The sequence below is a fragment of the Hyperolius riggenbachi genome, chromosome 6 (assembly GCF_040937935.1).
Source record: "Hyperolius riggenbachi isolate aHypRig1 chromosome 6, aHypRig1.pri, whole genome shotgun sequence".
NCBI lineage: Eukaryota > Metazoa > Chordata > Amphibia > Anura > Hyperoliidae > Hyperolius > Hyperolius riggenbachi.
In genome coordinates this window covers 246792062-246808126 of record NC_090651.1, presented here as the reverse complement: position 1 = coordinate 246808126, position 16065 = coordinate 246792062, and the positions used below count along the sequence as shown (strand labels likewise).

General features: G+C 42.3%; 1 protein-coding gene across 5 annotated transcripts in view; it reads left to right on the top strand.

Annotated features, from left to right (window-relative positions):
• The window catches only part of CFAP74 (cilia and flagella associated protein 74), a 261484-nt gene that overhangs the window by 225062 nt on the left and 20357 nt on the right, over positions 1-16065 (top strand). For all 5 annotated transcript variants that reach the window (XM_068240650.1, XM_068240652.1, XM_068240653.1 and 2 more), the window contains exons 35-36: positions 786-940; positions 5872-5992. In XM_068240650.1, coding sequence (XP_068096751.1) covers positions 786-940; positions 5872-5992 — 276 coding nt within the window. The remainder of the gene's footprint in view (positions 1-785; positions 941-5871; positions 5993-16065) is intronic.

Here is a 16065-nt window from a genome sequence, read left to right as displayed (position 1 = left end):
CTAAAAAGCAATGCTTAGGGTGTCTTGCCTTCTTAAAACAAAAGGTATTTGTGGTAATTCAGCTTTAAATGAACATCTGTGGTTACCCTACTGAATATGCAAATTATCTCTTTATGCTCGTCAATACCTGCCATGCACTAAGGAGGACCAAAAGTCCAAAACAGGCTGTCTGCATGTGGGGCTGATGTGGCTCTGTAAAATTGAAAACTATAGGCATGCTATACACCTGCGTTTCTGGATGTAAACCTAGCTTCAGCGCATAAAGAGATAATCTGCATATTCAGTAGCAGTGCAGTTAAAGCTGAATTATCGCAAATACCTTCTGCTTTAAGAAGGCAAGACACCCTAAGCATTGGTTTTTAGTAGGAGGGCTTTCCGGTCTCTTTAAGTCCCCTATACTCTCCCAGTGGTTTTGGGACACATATTTGTAATGTAAATGTTGTCAGTATTCGGCTTGTATTGCAAAACAGAACTAAAATCACTGATGTAAACACTCTGGATTATCACTGTAACACTTCAAGGCTTCTCTCTATCCAAATTAGACAAAAGGTTTCCGGCAGCGTTCCAGTTAACGCTTTGCTGATCCAATGTAATGGTATCTACCATTCTGAAAGTGGGAAAATAATGCAGAGTATGAGTTATGAAACCTAAAATGAACTGTGACCGCTATCTTCATTATAACGTGTCTTTTAAAATGCATCACTATAATGTATTCCAAAGCAATTCTGGATTTTCTTGTATTCAGCATTTTTTCAGGACGCTGATATCCGCCACATTTTTTCCAGGGCCTCAGAATTACAATGGACGATGTGTTTTTAGCGTGTTGCCTGTAGAGGGCACCATACAACCTAACAATGCTGAAGACGTAACAGTTTCTTTCTGTCCAGACCATGAGAGTGCGCAGTTCTCGGACGTCCTCACGGTGGAGCTCTTTGGCAAGGTAAGGACAGGACAGCAGCACAATTAATAGATGGTAGATTTCGCCTGAAATAGATCTAGGTCACTTCAATTTTTATTAATAAGCCATAGACCTAACAGACGCTCCACTAAACTGCAAATATGTGAACAGTACCCACTGTAATACAACTAGATATAGTTTGTCAGACTTGTCCTAGTTTTCCTACTTAGCGTATCATATATTATCCTGTTATTATGCCAACATGAAAATGATACGTAAATGGGTAATTTTCTTGGCCACTGACCCAATTGCTGGTGAACAAACTGTGACACTCTTCTTTATTTATTTATTTTATTTTCAGAAAAAAAAATTCCTAAAAAAAAATCTAGATTACTAACCACCATCTTTTGGTCATAGCTTAGGTTCTCCAGGTAAATGATAAATATGAACGAACTAAAAGAAATAATTGTAGTTGTAGCACTCACCAGTATTGATAGCAATAATTTAAAAAAAAATCAGCAGTATATAACATTCATGTTGCCTGTAGGAAGCCGGGGCCCATATGCAATTCACTTTTTCACCTGAGTTTTCTCCTAAGTGTTAATTTTAAACTTGTCAATAAAATGCCTTTTAACCACTTGCCGACCGCGCACTCATACCGCGCGTCGGCAAAGTGGCAGCTGCAGGACGCCGGCTGCAAGCTAATTAATCAGGAAGCAGCCGCTCGCGCAAGCGGCTGCTTCCTGTCAATTCACGGCGGGGGGCTCCGTGAATAGCCTGCGGGCCGCCGATCGCGGCTCGCAGGCTAAATGTAAACACAAGGGGAAATAATCTGCTTTGTTTACATCCGTACAACGCTGCTAACAGTAGCAGTGTTGTACCAGATCAGCGATCCCCGGCCAATCAGCGGCCGGGGATCGCTGTCACATGACAGGCAGGAGCCTGTTAGAGGCTGCACAGGACAGATCCGTTCCTGTGCAGCCTCGGATCTCCGGGGAAGGGAGGGAGGAGAGGGAGGGGGGGGGGGAATTTTGCCGCGGATGGGGGCCTTTGAGGTGCCCCCCCCCCGCAACACACAGGCAGGCAGGAGCGATCAGACCCCCCCAGCACATCATCCCCCTAGTGGGGAAAAAGGGGGGCGATCTGGTCGCTTTGCCTGCACCCTGATCTGTGCTGGGGGCTGTAGAGCCCACCCAGCACAAATCAGCTAAAACAGCGCTGGTCCTTAAGGGGGGGGGGGGGTAAAGGGTGGGTCCTCAAGTGGTTAAGCCACCAGAAAGCAAGAAAATACTTAACACAATTTTGATAGTACTTTTGCACTTACTTTTTGGTACTTTTTTTAGTTGGAAAGTGCTGGAAAGTTATTTTAAATCTAAGATGAAAAATTATCTCCTCGGAGAAAACTCAGGTGAAAAAGTCAATTGCACATGGCCCCGGGTATTAATGATATGTAACAGGTGTGCTATAAAATTATTTATTGAAGATAAATACACCAAATAATCCTCGCCTGTACCTTATTAGATGCTGTAATATGGCCCCACTTTGCATTCTAATAAAATAAACCATTCCAACATTAACCACTTAAGCCCGAAGGGTTGAAATTTTTTTACATCCGAGCAACTTTCACCCCCCATTTATTTGCCAATAACTTTATCACTACTCATCACAATGAATTGATCTATATCTTGTTTTTTTCGCCACCAATTAGGCTTTCTGTGGGTGGTATATTTTGCTAAGAGCCACTTTACTGTAAATGCATTTTAACAGGAAGAATAAGAAAAAATTGAAAAAATTCATTATTTCTCAGTTTTCAGCAATTATAGTTTTAAAATAATACATGCCTCCATAATTAAAACTCACGTATTGTATTTGCCCATATGCCCCGGGTATTTCACCGTTAAAATTATGTCCCTATCACAATGTATGGCGACAATATTTTATTTGGAAATAAAGGTGCATTTTTTCCGTTTTGCGTCCATCACTGTTTAGAAGCCCATAATTTATTAAATCATATTGATATACTCCTTTGACATGAATATTTAAAAAGTTCAGACCCTTAGGTAACTATTTATGTTTTTTGTTTTTTTTTATTATTGTAATTTTTTTTTTTTTTTAATGTAAACTTGTATGTGGGTATTTTTTGGTGTGGGAGGTAAACAGGGTTTTTTTTAATATATTTATATGTTTATTTGTAATTTTTTTTCTTTTTAGGTGCAATTTGCTATTTGGCCACAAGATGGCCAGAATCAAAAAGTCCTGAGAGCGATCGATCTCGCTCCCAGGCAGAAGAAAGGAGCCCAGAGCTCAGAAAAGCCGCAGCGTCTGAAGAGACGCTGTCGGCTTTTCTCCGGGGGGGTCCGATCAGCGAAAGGGATTTATAATCCCTTTCACTGATCAGTGGGCTAACGGGCAGCAGCGGGGGCGCGCACGGGGGGGGAGGGGGGGGGCCCGCGGGAGCGCGCGCGACCTGCGGGAGTGCGCGCAGCCCAACTGGACGAGAAATCTCGTCCAGTTGGGCTTAAGTGGTTAAAGGACACCTAAAATGAAAGTGATATGGAGGCTGCCATATTTATTTCCTTTTAAACTATTGCCTGGCAGTTCTATCCTCTACCTCTAATACTTGTAGTCAGACCCTGAACAAGCATGTTCAACAAGATATTTGACTGAAGTTTGCCTGGATTTGCTACATGCTTGTTTCAGGTGTGTCACTTAGACAATACTGATACACAAAAGATCAGCTGGATGCCAGGCAACAGGTATTGTTTAACCACTTCACTTCAAAGGGTATTTTCTCCTTAAAAACCAGAGTAATTTTCACCTTTCAGCGCTGCGTCCATTCATCCGCCAATAACTTTATTAGTACTTATCACACTGAAATTATCTATAAATAATTTTTTTTACACCAATTAGGCTTTCTTTGGGTGGTACTTTTTGCTCAGAATTATTTTATTCTAAATGCTTTTTAATGGGAATAATAAGAAAAAAATTGAAAAAATTAATTATTTCTCAGATTTTGGCCATTATAGTATTCAAATAATACATGCTACCATTATTAAAACCAACACATTTTATTTGCCCATTTGTCCCGGTTATTGCAATGTTTAAAAATTTTCCCTAGTACAATGTATGGCGCCAATATTTTATTTGGAAATAAAGGTGCATTTTTTCAGTTTTGCATCCATCACTAATTACAAGCCCCTAATTTAAAATGTAACAGTAATATACCCTCTTGACATACGTATTAAAAAAAGTTCAGTCTCTAAGGTAACTATTTATGTATTTCTTTTTTAATTGTATATACACACCGAATACAAGCCGACCTTGTGTATTAGTCGACTCCAATATTCAACCCTCTTAAGCTGGAATTTTGTATTGACTCTAGTGTAAGTCTACCCAGCAATATTAATGGCTGCACTTGGAGTTCAGGAGGAGTTAATGACTGCACTGCATACAGTATTGCAGCCATTAATCCCACCTGCCCTTTAAGTGCAACCAATACCTCCTCCAGGCCCACAAGTGCTGCAATTATTTACTTCCTTTTATGCAGCTCAGTATCTTCCCCCTGCCCCTTTCCTTGTGTATTATTGTGGCCAGGACTTTCAGACCGTTTTTTTCTTGGCATTTCCTCAAAGTATCACTTACCACTGGGGAAATTGCTGCAAATGGGAATGTCACTACTAATACACACATTACTCAGTTTGCTCAGTGTTGCCCATGACTCATGTATAAGTCGACCCCTATACTTTTATGAAGTGAATCAGACCTAAATTTCTAGACTCCTAAATTTCAATACTCGAGTATATACAATATTACCACTATTACTACAAACAGGAAGTAATGCATGGATGTGCAAGTATCGGTTCTTGTGAATGACAGTGCCATCTCATTGATGGCAGCAGTCATTCACACAGGGACTTAGATCAATGAATGGGAACTGGGTTCCAATTCATTGATCTCCCGCCTAACGATCGGTGGCAAGAACAAGCGTGGGAGCGAGAGAAAGTGCACGGTGGCAAGGGACGTAGTAGATACGTCCCTGCACGGTGTTGTGGGATTTTGCAGGGATGTAGTTACTCATCCCGGGGAGGGGAAGTGGTTAAAAGGAAATAAATATGGCAGCCTCCATACCCCTTTCAGTTCAGGTGTCATTTGAGCAGTATTAGAGCTGGCAAGCATGATAAAAATGTTATCTTATAATTACCTATAAGAGTTCCCAGTGTACAAAATGGAAAAATGAATAGAATATGCCCTATGCCAGATGTTACATGCAGCATTTATTAACCGCACAGTAAGGTCTCACACATACGGTACTTTGTGAAGTGTTCGTAGGCATGTTTTCGGGATGTGTACCATGCATGTACAATCTTGAGTCATTTATTGAGCATTCAAGTGGCTGTCAGATCACAGCCAAGTGGCAGGTAATATGTTGGATGGTCCACCCAGGTGAAATAGCCTGTGGAGATCACTGCTATGTAACAGCACTGGTAGAGTGCCTCCCCAGTACGCTATTCTGAAAACAGAAATTTTTTTTGGTAATTTTTCCCTTACGCCAGTCATGGATTACATTGTGTACTGACAGGTTGGGAATTACTTCAATGATATACATGGCAGCTCATTGGTGCGTGGAGGGAAGTGGTTACCAGTTAGCCCCAGCAGGAAAGTTCTGTTTTGTCCAAGTACAGCTCCCTAATTCAAAACACAGTACCTATAGTACAGTGCATTAACAAGAGGTCCACTGGAGTATTTTACCAGCACCCTTTCAAAATGTCTTTTTAAAAGTCAATACCTATGAGTACTTTTGAAGTTTAACGAGTATCGGAAGCTCTATCTCTACAGGTTCCTGTTAAACATGGTTACAGAGTTTCATAGTTGAGTTGAGTAGATTCTACTTCATCAGCACTCACAATGCATAACATACAAATGTCACTCTGTTCTGCAAATACATGTGCAAAATGTAACTAATGTCATTGCAGCAAATAGCGCATTCCATCCGACTGAGAGGTGCTTCCAGGAATCACATCATGTATGTGGAGGGAGGAGATCCGCTGGATGTTCCTATAGAATCACTCAGCACCATCCCAGCAACAGAAGGAGGTAAGTCTTTCCTTCCTGCAGCACAATTTCTTGTTCATACAAATATCTGACACTTAAAAATAGCTGAGGTATATTAGCTAATCTGATTGACAAACTAGAGGAATCTCAGGTATTTTGCTGATGTGACAGCCGCAAACACGAGTAAAGCTCTGTACAAACCCTCGCCTGGAAACATTCATTAGTGATTGTTGTGAACGACATTTAAAGAGTGATTATTGTACAGACACACTGCTGGGCTCTCTGGGGAACAGTTTGTTCTATTCTGTTAAAAGGGGAGGCAGAGGATTCAGCAGGAGGCGTACATTTAAAAAGGGTGCCATGGTAATTTGGCCACCATTAAAAACTGCTAGTGGAATATCGTTAAAATTACAGATATTCCACTATAGTCAGTGGCTAATTATGATAGTAAAATTTTTCTCCAGCTCTTACCAGCCGATATCGCGCTCTCTCCATGCACACTCCATGCAGTAACATTGACAAACAGCCAATAGGGAGAACCAGGCAGCCAATAGGGAAAGCCAAACAGCCCTGCTTCTCATCCTGATTTGATCCGACATGGTGGAAGGCGGGTCTTCACTGTAGCCAAGCAGGGGAAGGTGACATTTTAGGAGGCTTTTCTGCATCCCTTTAGATGTGAAAATCTTTATTCTGGCATGCATAAGAGCTCCCCCTGGTGGCTGCAGCACATCTAAAGGGATGTCAGAAATGCACTGGACAAAAAACCTCAACTCATACACACAGCTCCCTGCCTCATTGATGACCTGCTACGCAGCTGGTAAGTGACAATTACCAAGCAGGACTTGGTAAATTACCGAACTTCTGCCTCATTTGGAAAATCTTTAGTGAATTTGGAAAAAAAAGTGTAAAATACCAAATGCAGTATTTTACCAAAGAAAATGATTTTACCAAACTGCCTTTAGTGAATTGAGGCCTATTGTCACACTCACCATCTCAGGTCCCGACGTCCGTCTCGTGTCCTTTCCGGGGTGCGCACGCACAGGGGGTCATTGGCTGTTGTGTTTGGACTTCCTGGTTGGCGGCGTGGCGCGGTGTTGAGCTCGCCTGTGCACGGCACTGCGCGTGCGCGCGCATGCGCGTGTCATTGCGCGCGCAGTGCGCATGCGCAGGGCGTTAATTTCGGCGCCAAAATCCTGTATAAAGGCAGCACTGGCCATTACTCCAGTGCTGCTCGTTCTGACAGCTTGGCATAAGCCCCGTGGAAACTCTGTTTATTAGTTTGCTGTATTGACTCCTGGATTTGACCCTTGGCTTGTGACCCCGACCTCTCCTGATTGCCGCCTGCCCCGACTCTTGGATTGTACTTCGTCTTGCTGATTGCTGCCTGCCCCGACCTCTGGCCTGTGACCCGACTATGCTGATCTCTCCTGCCCCGGACCTCTGGCTACTGTCTGACTACGTCTGTTCATCTCACATATTAGCGTCGATCTTCTCCTGACCACTTGCTGAGGTTATCCCAGTTGTGACCTGGCTGGGCACTAGGCAGCGAAATCCTGCACTCCCCTCAAGGGGGTGTTGGCGAAGACCCGTGGTCGCTTAGATCCACTTCTGGGTAACGCCTCTTCCTTCAGTGGAAAGGTCAACAGCGTCTGAAGATAACCACCGAAGTTAACACCTATGTGTCTAAAGTATTTCAACATCAGTGTTTCTCCTTTCAATGAACAGTCAAGGTTAATTGAGGATTGACTGATTGGATCTTCTTGAAATCCAAGGGACTCTCCCAAGTCTTCTCCAGCACCACCATTCCAAGGCTTCGATTCATCAGTGCTCAGCCTTCCTTATAGTCCAACTGTCACAACCATAGAATACTACTGGAAAAACCATGGTTTTGACTATACAAACATATGGGTGATATCTCTGCTTTTTATAATACTAGCTGATGACCCAGCATTGCCCGGGTATGTATTTGGCTGTTGTTGACTCTGCCCACTTTTTCTAACCCCAACACACAAACACTCATTGACCAAGTTTTGTGAGCTTTGGGGTCCTTGGCCTTGGCCTCAATAATTTGTATTTTCCCATTGAAATGAAACAAATCTGATTGGCTGTTGATCCACCCCCTTTTCTGAATTTAAACCCCATTCACCCAATAACCGACTCTAGCAAGGTTTGAGGCCTCTGTCATTAACAGTGTAAGAACAGGAGCAGTTTAAATATTCCCCTTGAAAATCAATAGGTGAGTTTTGATTTGCTGTTGTAGGCTCCGCCCCCACTTTTCTGAATATTAATCTCAGTCACCCTGTGGCCAACTGTGTCAAGCTTGAGAACCCTGTCATTAACAGTGTAAGAACGGCTGCAGTTTATGTTTTCCCATGTAAAAAATTGGCTGTTTTTGACTCCACCCACGGTTTCTAACATGAACATTCAGTCACTCAATGACCAAGTTTATGAGCTTTGGGGTCCTTGGCATCAATAACTTGCATTTTACCATAGAGATTAAACAAATCTGGCTGTTTGTGGCCCTACCACCTTTTCAGAATTTGAACCCCAGCCACCCAATGACAGACTGTACCAGATTTGAGGCCTCTGCCATTAAGAGTGTAAGAATGGCAGCAATGTAACTATTCCACTTGAAAATCAATAGGTGAATTTTGATTGGCTGTTGTAAGATCCACCCACTTTTCTAAATATTAATTCCAGTTCCTCACCAACTGTTTGAGAACCCTGCCATTAACAGTGTAAGAATGGCTGCAGTTTATGTTTTCCCAGTGAAATTTGGTTTTGGCTCCACCCACTTTTTCTAACCTTGACACACAGTCACTCTGTGACCAAGTTTGTGAGCCTTCGGGTTCCTGGCATCAAAAATGTGTTAATGGAAGCAGTTTATCCAGCAGAGAAATACGAGTGGCTATTTGTGGCTCCACCCCTTTAGTGAATTTGAACCTCAGTCACCCAAAGACCAACTGTAGCAAATTTGAAGCCTCTGCTATTAACAGTGTAAGAATGGCAGCAGTTTAAATATTCCCCTTGAAAATCAATAGGTGAATTTTGAATGGCTTGTGTAGGCTCCACCCACTTTCCTGTATATTAATCCCATTCGCCCAGTGATCAACTGTGCAAAGTTTGAGACCCGTGCGATTAACAGTCTAAGAATGGCTGCAGTTTACATTTTCCCATTTAAGATGAATGGCTGAAATTTGATTGGCTGTTTTATGCTCCACCCACGTTTCCTGAATTTGTAACCTCGGTCACCAAGTGACCAACTGTGCCAAGTGTTTGGACTCTGGCTTGATTACTGTGAGAATGGCAGCCTTTCACATTTTTCCATTGACATGAATGGGTGAAATTTGAATAGCTGTTTGTAGCTCTGCCCAGGTTTGCTGGGGGGGCCTCTAGACCCCCAGAAGGCCAGAACATATCATCCCAGGTGGTAAGGGATCTTTATACCAAGTTTCGTTGAAATCAGTAAAGGTGTTTGAGTGATCGCTGCACATACATACATACTGTACATACATACATACATACACACACACATACACACATACATACGATTTTATATATATATAATTTATTATATTATCCCCTACTACCATCTTTTTGAAAAGTTCCTGTTTAATATTAACTACAATAACCACTATAATTTAGAGATACATCTACTTTATATTTTCCTGAAATTCTTTACAAGTTTGAATGTCTCTATTGAGGGCTGGGATTGTGTAAAGCCTTAGCGGTATATTTTCACCCACAATGTCCCTTTGCCTCTTTATCAATTATATTTCCCTTTTATGGGATATTAAAATTTCATCGCCATAGAATACACACGTTAATATTTGATGAGGACAGAGCTGTGCAGCCGCAAAGATTTGTGACCATAGAGGCCATTGTGGTAAAAGGAGCCTTGAGGTTGTATCACTGAAATATGGAAATGTTACTATATATTGTAAAAGAGCTCCACTATAAGCAGGGGGCTATCAATGACACCACGGTTCTATTCCAAAAGGAACATTCAGACGCTAGGATTTTTATTTTATTTTTGCATATTGTTCAAATGGGTTATAAACTATAGTTGATTCTTATTGCTTCCTGTGTCCCCATAGCAGACATTTTCCCCACTTCCTGTATTTGGAACCTCTATAGAGCTTTGTGGGTTTAGTATGAAGACTGGCAGTGCCAAGGAAATGGCAATAAACTATTTGGGTACTCTTATGGCCCATACTCACGGGCTACAAATGTCGCCGCAACACGCAGCGCGCACGTGTTGCAGCGACAGGTCGCCCGTGAGTATGCGGCGTTGCACGGGCGCGCACCCCGAACTGTCGCTCGTCTCTGATGTCACCGGGCGATTGAACTGCTCAATCGCCTGGCGACAGTCGCCGCCGCAACTGTCGCTAGTCCGCGTGAGTACGCGGACTAGCGACAGCAACAAGATAAGTAATACATTGGGCTTCCGGCGGGGGGAGGCGCAACAGCGACAGCTTTCGCCGCATCAGTTGCCAGGTCCCTCCGCCGTGTGTATGCGGAGGGACCTGGCGACGAGTTGTCGCTGGCCTGTCGCGCACACGCTCACGTGTGTTGGCGACAGGCCAAAAAGTTGCCCGTGAGTATGGGCCATAACTCTTCCTGAGACTAGATAAAAATGTTTATTTGTCTTTGCCTCTGTGACGTCTGGAGCGATATCACTAATTTCTGTTTAAACAGGAAGTCATGGAAAATATAAGGGGAAACAGGACAGCAATAACAATCCAAAACAAGCTCTTTTAAACATTTTCCAAACTATTCAAAAGTAATATTTTTTTTTCTAGAATTGGACTTTAGATTGTAGAATGTTTTTTGTTTTGTTTTATGGAAAAAATGAAAGATTGACATTTATATGTGGACCCCTTTAACCCATAGACATTTATAGGCGTTCTGTGTTTTCGCATCTAAAATTTCTCTATGGACCCATTCACACTTGAGCATTTTGCCGACGATTTTGGCAAAACGCTCAAACACTAGCGCTTTTGAAAGCGCTAGCGTAATAAGAACCCTACGGGCCCGTTCTTACTTGCGATAATCACCACAAATCACCCAAAAACGCAAATTGCAAATGTGTAGCCTGCACCATTTGCATGCGATTTCCCGACAATCGCGTTTCAGTGCTATAGAAGCGCTAAACGCGATCGTGGAGAAATCGCTGCGCTGTCCAGTGATTTTTCCGCATAAAATCGCCGAAAAATCGCTCCCTTAGGGCCTTTTCAAGTGTGAATGGGCCCTAAGGGGTGTTGCACACCAAAAGTGATTCTGACTGAGCACTTTTCAAATCGTCAGCGCTTTGAAAAGCACTTGGCTAATGTAACCCTATGAGGGTGTTCCCACAGCAGTGTTGTGATATTTTTGTAGAATCGCAATTGTGCTGCATGTAGCATTTTTTGGAGCGATTGAGCTTGACTGAATGAGGAAAACCGCTAACTAATTAAAAAATCGCTCTGAAAATCGCTTGACAAAACCGTAATCGCTAAGTGCTAGCGATTGCTTTTGCGATTTTGGTGTGCACTAGCCCTAATACAAAATTACTTCGACCTGTAGCGGCTCTCTATAGACATTTTTGTTTCCCCATGTTACTTTGCCACAGACATCAAAAAGGCGTAGTACAAAATTTTGGATCTGCGAGAACATTCTACTTTACTTGAAATATGTGAATAAGTGTAAGTTAATGCAGACACATGCATATGTTACTGCAGCTTGAATATGGACCTGTGAAATGCTTTTACTGCAAGATTTGAGTAATTTGTTTTACAATAGATTTTCATAATAATTAGTATAATTCTGTATCATAGTTAGCCTAATTCTCAATTGTCTTAAATTGATTTGCACCTTAATAACAATGCTACTGACTAATTTGGACTTTGTTACGTGTAGTTTGGTCAAGACATTTAGAGCTCGTTCACACTAGAGGCATTTTTCGGCCTTTTTTCAAGCGCAGGTGATTTTTAAAAACTTCCACAAAACGCTTATGCAATGAATGACTATGAGAAGGTTCATGCGCTGTGCTGAACGCAAAGCGGTGCCTGGACCATTTTTGAGGCGGTATAGGGTATAAGGTATAGGAGAAGTGCAAAACGCTCACAAAATTGCTTTGTGCATCGATTGCGCTCACATTTTTAAGAATAATTACATTGTATTTATTATTTTCTAGGTCAAAGAGTTCACTTCCTGACTTGCATCAGGGAGTGAATTAAAAAAACGCTCTGGAAAAGCGCTTAGAAAAGCGCTTTTCACAAAAAAAGCATTACCCACCCAAGCGTCAGGAATTGAAAAAAAATTGCGTCAAAAAAAGCCCAATGTGAGCGGAACGCAATGTGAACGAGCCCTTAAAGGATCTCTGAGCAGTGTAATAAAAAAGAAATCTGGATTTACCTGGGGCTTCCTCCAGTCCCCTGTAGCCCGCGAGGTCCCCCAGTGCCCTCTTGGTCCCTTCCGTGGTCCCGCTGGTGAAAAATGGGCACAATTGTTATTTATCGATATATGTGGGCGCAATTCTTATTTATTGTAATATGGAAAGTTGTTACACTATTTAGCATGCGGCTGCAATTAAATTGAAACTTATTGTATTATTTTTAGTGGGGATCAGGGGGTGTTAAGGTTAGGCACCACCAGGGGGCTTTTGGGTTAGGCACCATCAGGGGGGACTTAGGGCTAGATACAACCAGGGGGCTCTTAGGGTAAGGCACCACCAGGGGGTCTTAGACTTAGTTTCCACCAGGGGGGTCTTAGGGTTAGGCACCACCAGGGGGTCTTAGGGTTGATTGACTATTTGTAGGGATTAGATTGTGAGCTCATCTGAGGGACAGTTAATGACATGACTAGATACACTATGTAAAAAGCACTATGGAAGATGTCGAGGCTATATAAATACATAATAATAATTAGCAGCAGAGGTTTGTGCTGTGGGAGGCATGGAAACTTGCTTTCTTTTCAAACCTTATTGGAACATAAACTATAATACACCCATTTCCACAATACTAAGAGTTAGGCTGGCTTCACACTGTGCCAGATTCACAATGGTGCATTCACAGTGCATCAGGTCTGGATACCCTGTGGTCTGTCACAGTGTCCGTCGCCTCATTCACATACGCTGCGTTGTGCATCTGGTCTGCTGCTACACCCACCCCTCTGGTCCACCATGGCCACCGCTATTCGGGTCTACCACCGTTCAGGATACACTGTGGTCTGTTGCAGTGTCCATCATGTTGTTCACATGCATCTGATCCACTGCTGGTGTGCATCTAGTTGTTCATCTACTTCACTGCTGCAGCCCCCCCATCCGGTCCACCACTGCTGCCACTGCCACTCAGAACCTCTGCAGGGGACAAGTGCTGATATTCAGATTGGGGCCCTGACAGAAACATTATGAGCTCCCTAGTGGATTGCAACAGACCAATGGGAATCATCCCTCCTTTGAGAGAGGGTTCCCAATGGTCTGTTACAATCCAATGGGTAGCCCGATGATTCTGCGGGGGCTCCAGTCTGTATAGCACGCTTGTCCCCTGCACTGGGGAGCAATGGTGGCGGTGGATCCAAAGGCAGAAGGTGACAGAACAGAAGACAGGTGAGTAAAGTGCAGAAAAATATGGAGCAAACAGCCTATGACAATAGACACTGCTCATTTTCATAGACTTGCTGCAGTCGGCATTTGCTGCATCAATGATCCGTATCTGTAATTATTGTCAATGAATGGATCCATTCTGAACAGACAGAGGTGAACGGATCCTGTTGCCTTGCATAGGATCTGTTAACATTACTCCTGATCCATTTCGCTCCCAATAAGCAGAACTATTTTTTACGGTGACCACAAAAAGTTAGCCCAATGTATACTACACTGGACCAGAGTGTAAGAATATATCAAAAAAGTTCATCTTTATTTCAACATCATGAAAATATTAAAAACATGTAAAAACAAGGCCGTGGGTCTGGGGTCCCCCAAAAAATGTGTGAACAAGTGGATACTAGCACTGATGAAAATAATAGGCAAAAGTAGCACAGCAGTGCTTAGTGCAATGCAAATAAACTCTCCTAAGAGCCCAATAATGGTGAGCACCATAGAAATAGGGTGACCTCTGTGTTCCAAAATGTCAATAGATATAGTAAATATATGTCATAATAACAATAAAGTGCAATACATGATACCAAAAATGGTAAATGACAAGGTGACGACGTGCAATAGGAAATATAATAGGTAAATGCTCTGTGCATAAACAACAAAATAATGAAGACGACAATGCAGTAAAAATAAACAATATGCAAGTGAATAGAGGGAACAACAAATGAGGAGGACACAAAGTACTCACATGGAATAGCACAAAGGAGAGAGAGAGAAAGGGAACCCCAGGCGAACGGAACGCCTTAGTGCACCTCGCGGGAAACCGCCCGCTTCTGAGGAGGCTAATGCTGGAGGCATATGAGCTGCCCTTTAACCTAGCGAAGGAGGATGTGACGTGGGCGCAAAAATCCAGGACGTGACGCGGCCGCGTCATAACGCCAGCTGCGCTGGGTCGCCATAGCAACCCAGACGCAGCGGCGCCGTCAATGGGAGCCGATTGGAGAGGGGATATTACTGGGGCATGCGCATGTTGTAATGAAAGGGGCAGAGTAAATGATGAAAGCAATAAAGATGAAAATAGTAACAAAATAAGAATGCTTAACGAAATACAAACAAAAAATAGTGTATATAAAAAAGGCAATGATGTACAATCCATATATCTATACAAGACTCAATACATTGTTCTGCTTAAAAGCTGCAAAGCTGACATCTAGTGGAGGGTTTATAAAACAGCTATGGTTATCTTCTGCATAGACACATATATGTATATGAATATGTGAGCCCCTGATCCTAAAAGTTCTTTGGTCTTCTCCTTCTTTCATAAGAAGTCCACATCGGAATCACTATGTAAGAAAAAAATCAGAGAAAAAAGAAAATTTAAAAATTAGAAGTTAGTAATTATATGAATTTCATCAGATATATAAATGATCTAAGTTGATGGACCAGCATAGGGGTGGAACCGATAGGAGGAGGTAATGCCAAGACCTAAAAAATGGGCTCTATAAAGAAAATATATACAAACCCCATCAGAATGGAGAGGAGAACAAAGTAAGCAACCACAAACCACCAGATCACAATATGAAGAAGAGGAAAAGGAGGAAAAAGAGGAAAAAGATCAAAAGGAGAGGAAGAAGGTGTATTGGGGATAGTGATTGGGGGAAGGCGACAAAAATGTATACATATATATATATATATATATGTATGAATGTATTCACATATACATGAGAAAATATAATATAATCAAGCAAGGGACTATGTATTCAGCGTATGTGATGCATGGAGGTGTATACATATATATACATATCTAGATGTAGATCATTTATATATCTGATGAAATTCATATAATTACTAACTTCTAATTTTTAAATTTTCTTTTTTCTCTGATTTTTTTCTTACATAGTGATTCCGATGTGGACTTCTTATGAAAGAAGGAGAAGACCAAAGAACTTTTAGGATCAGGGGCTCACATATTCATATACATATATGTGTCTATGCAGAAGATAACCATAGCTGTTTTATAAACCCTCCACTAGATGTCAGCTTTGCAGCTTTTAAGCAGAACAATGTATTGAGTCTTGTATAGATATATGGATTGTACATCATTGCCTTTTTTATATACACTATTTTTTGTTTGTATTTCGTTAAGCATTCTTATTTTGTTACTATTTTCATCTTTATTGCTTTCATCATTTACTCTGCCCCTTTCATTACAACATGCGCATGCCCCAGTAATATCCCCTCTCCAATCGGCTCCCATTGACGGCGCCGCTGCGTCTGGGTTGCTATGGCGACCCAGCGCAGCTGGCGTTATGACGCGGCCGCGTCACGTCCTGGATTTTTGCGCCCACGTCACATCCTCCTTCGCTAGGTTAAAGGGCAGCTCATATGCCTCCAGCATTAGCCTCCTCAGAAGCGGGCGGTTTCCCGCGAGGTGCACTAAGGCGTTCCGTTCGCCTGGGGTTCCCTTTCTCTCTCTCTCCTTTGTGCTATTCCATGTGAGTACTTTGTGTCCTCCTCATTTGTTGTTCCCTCTATT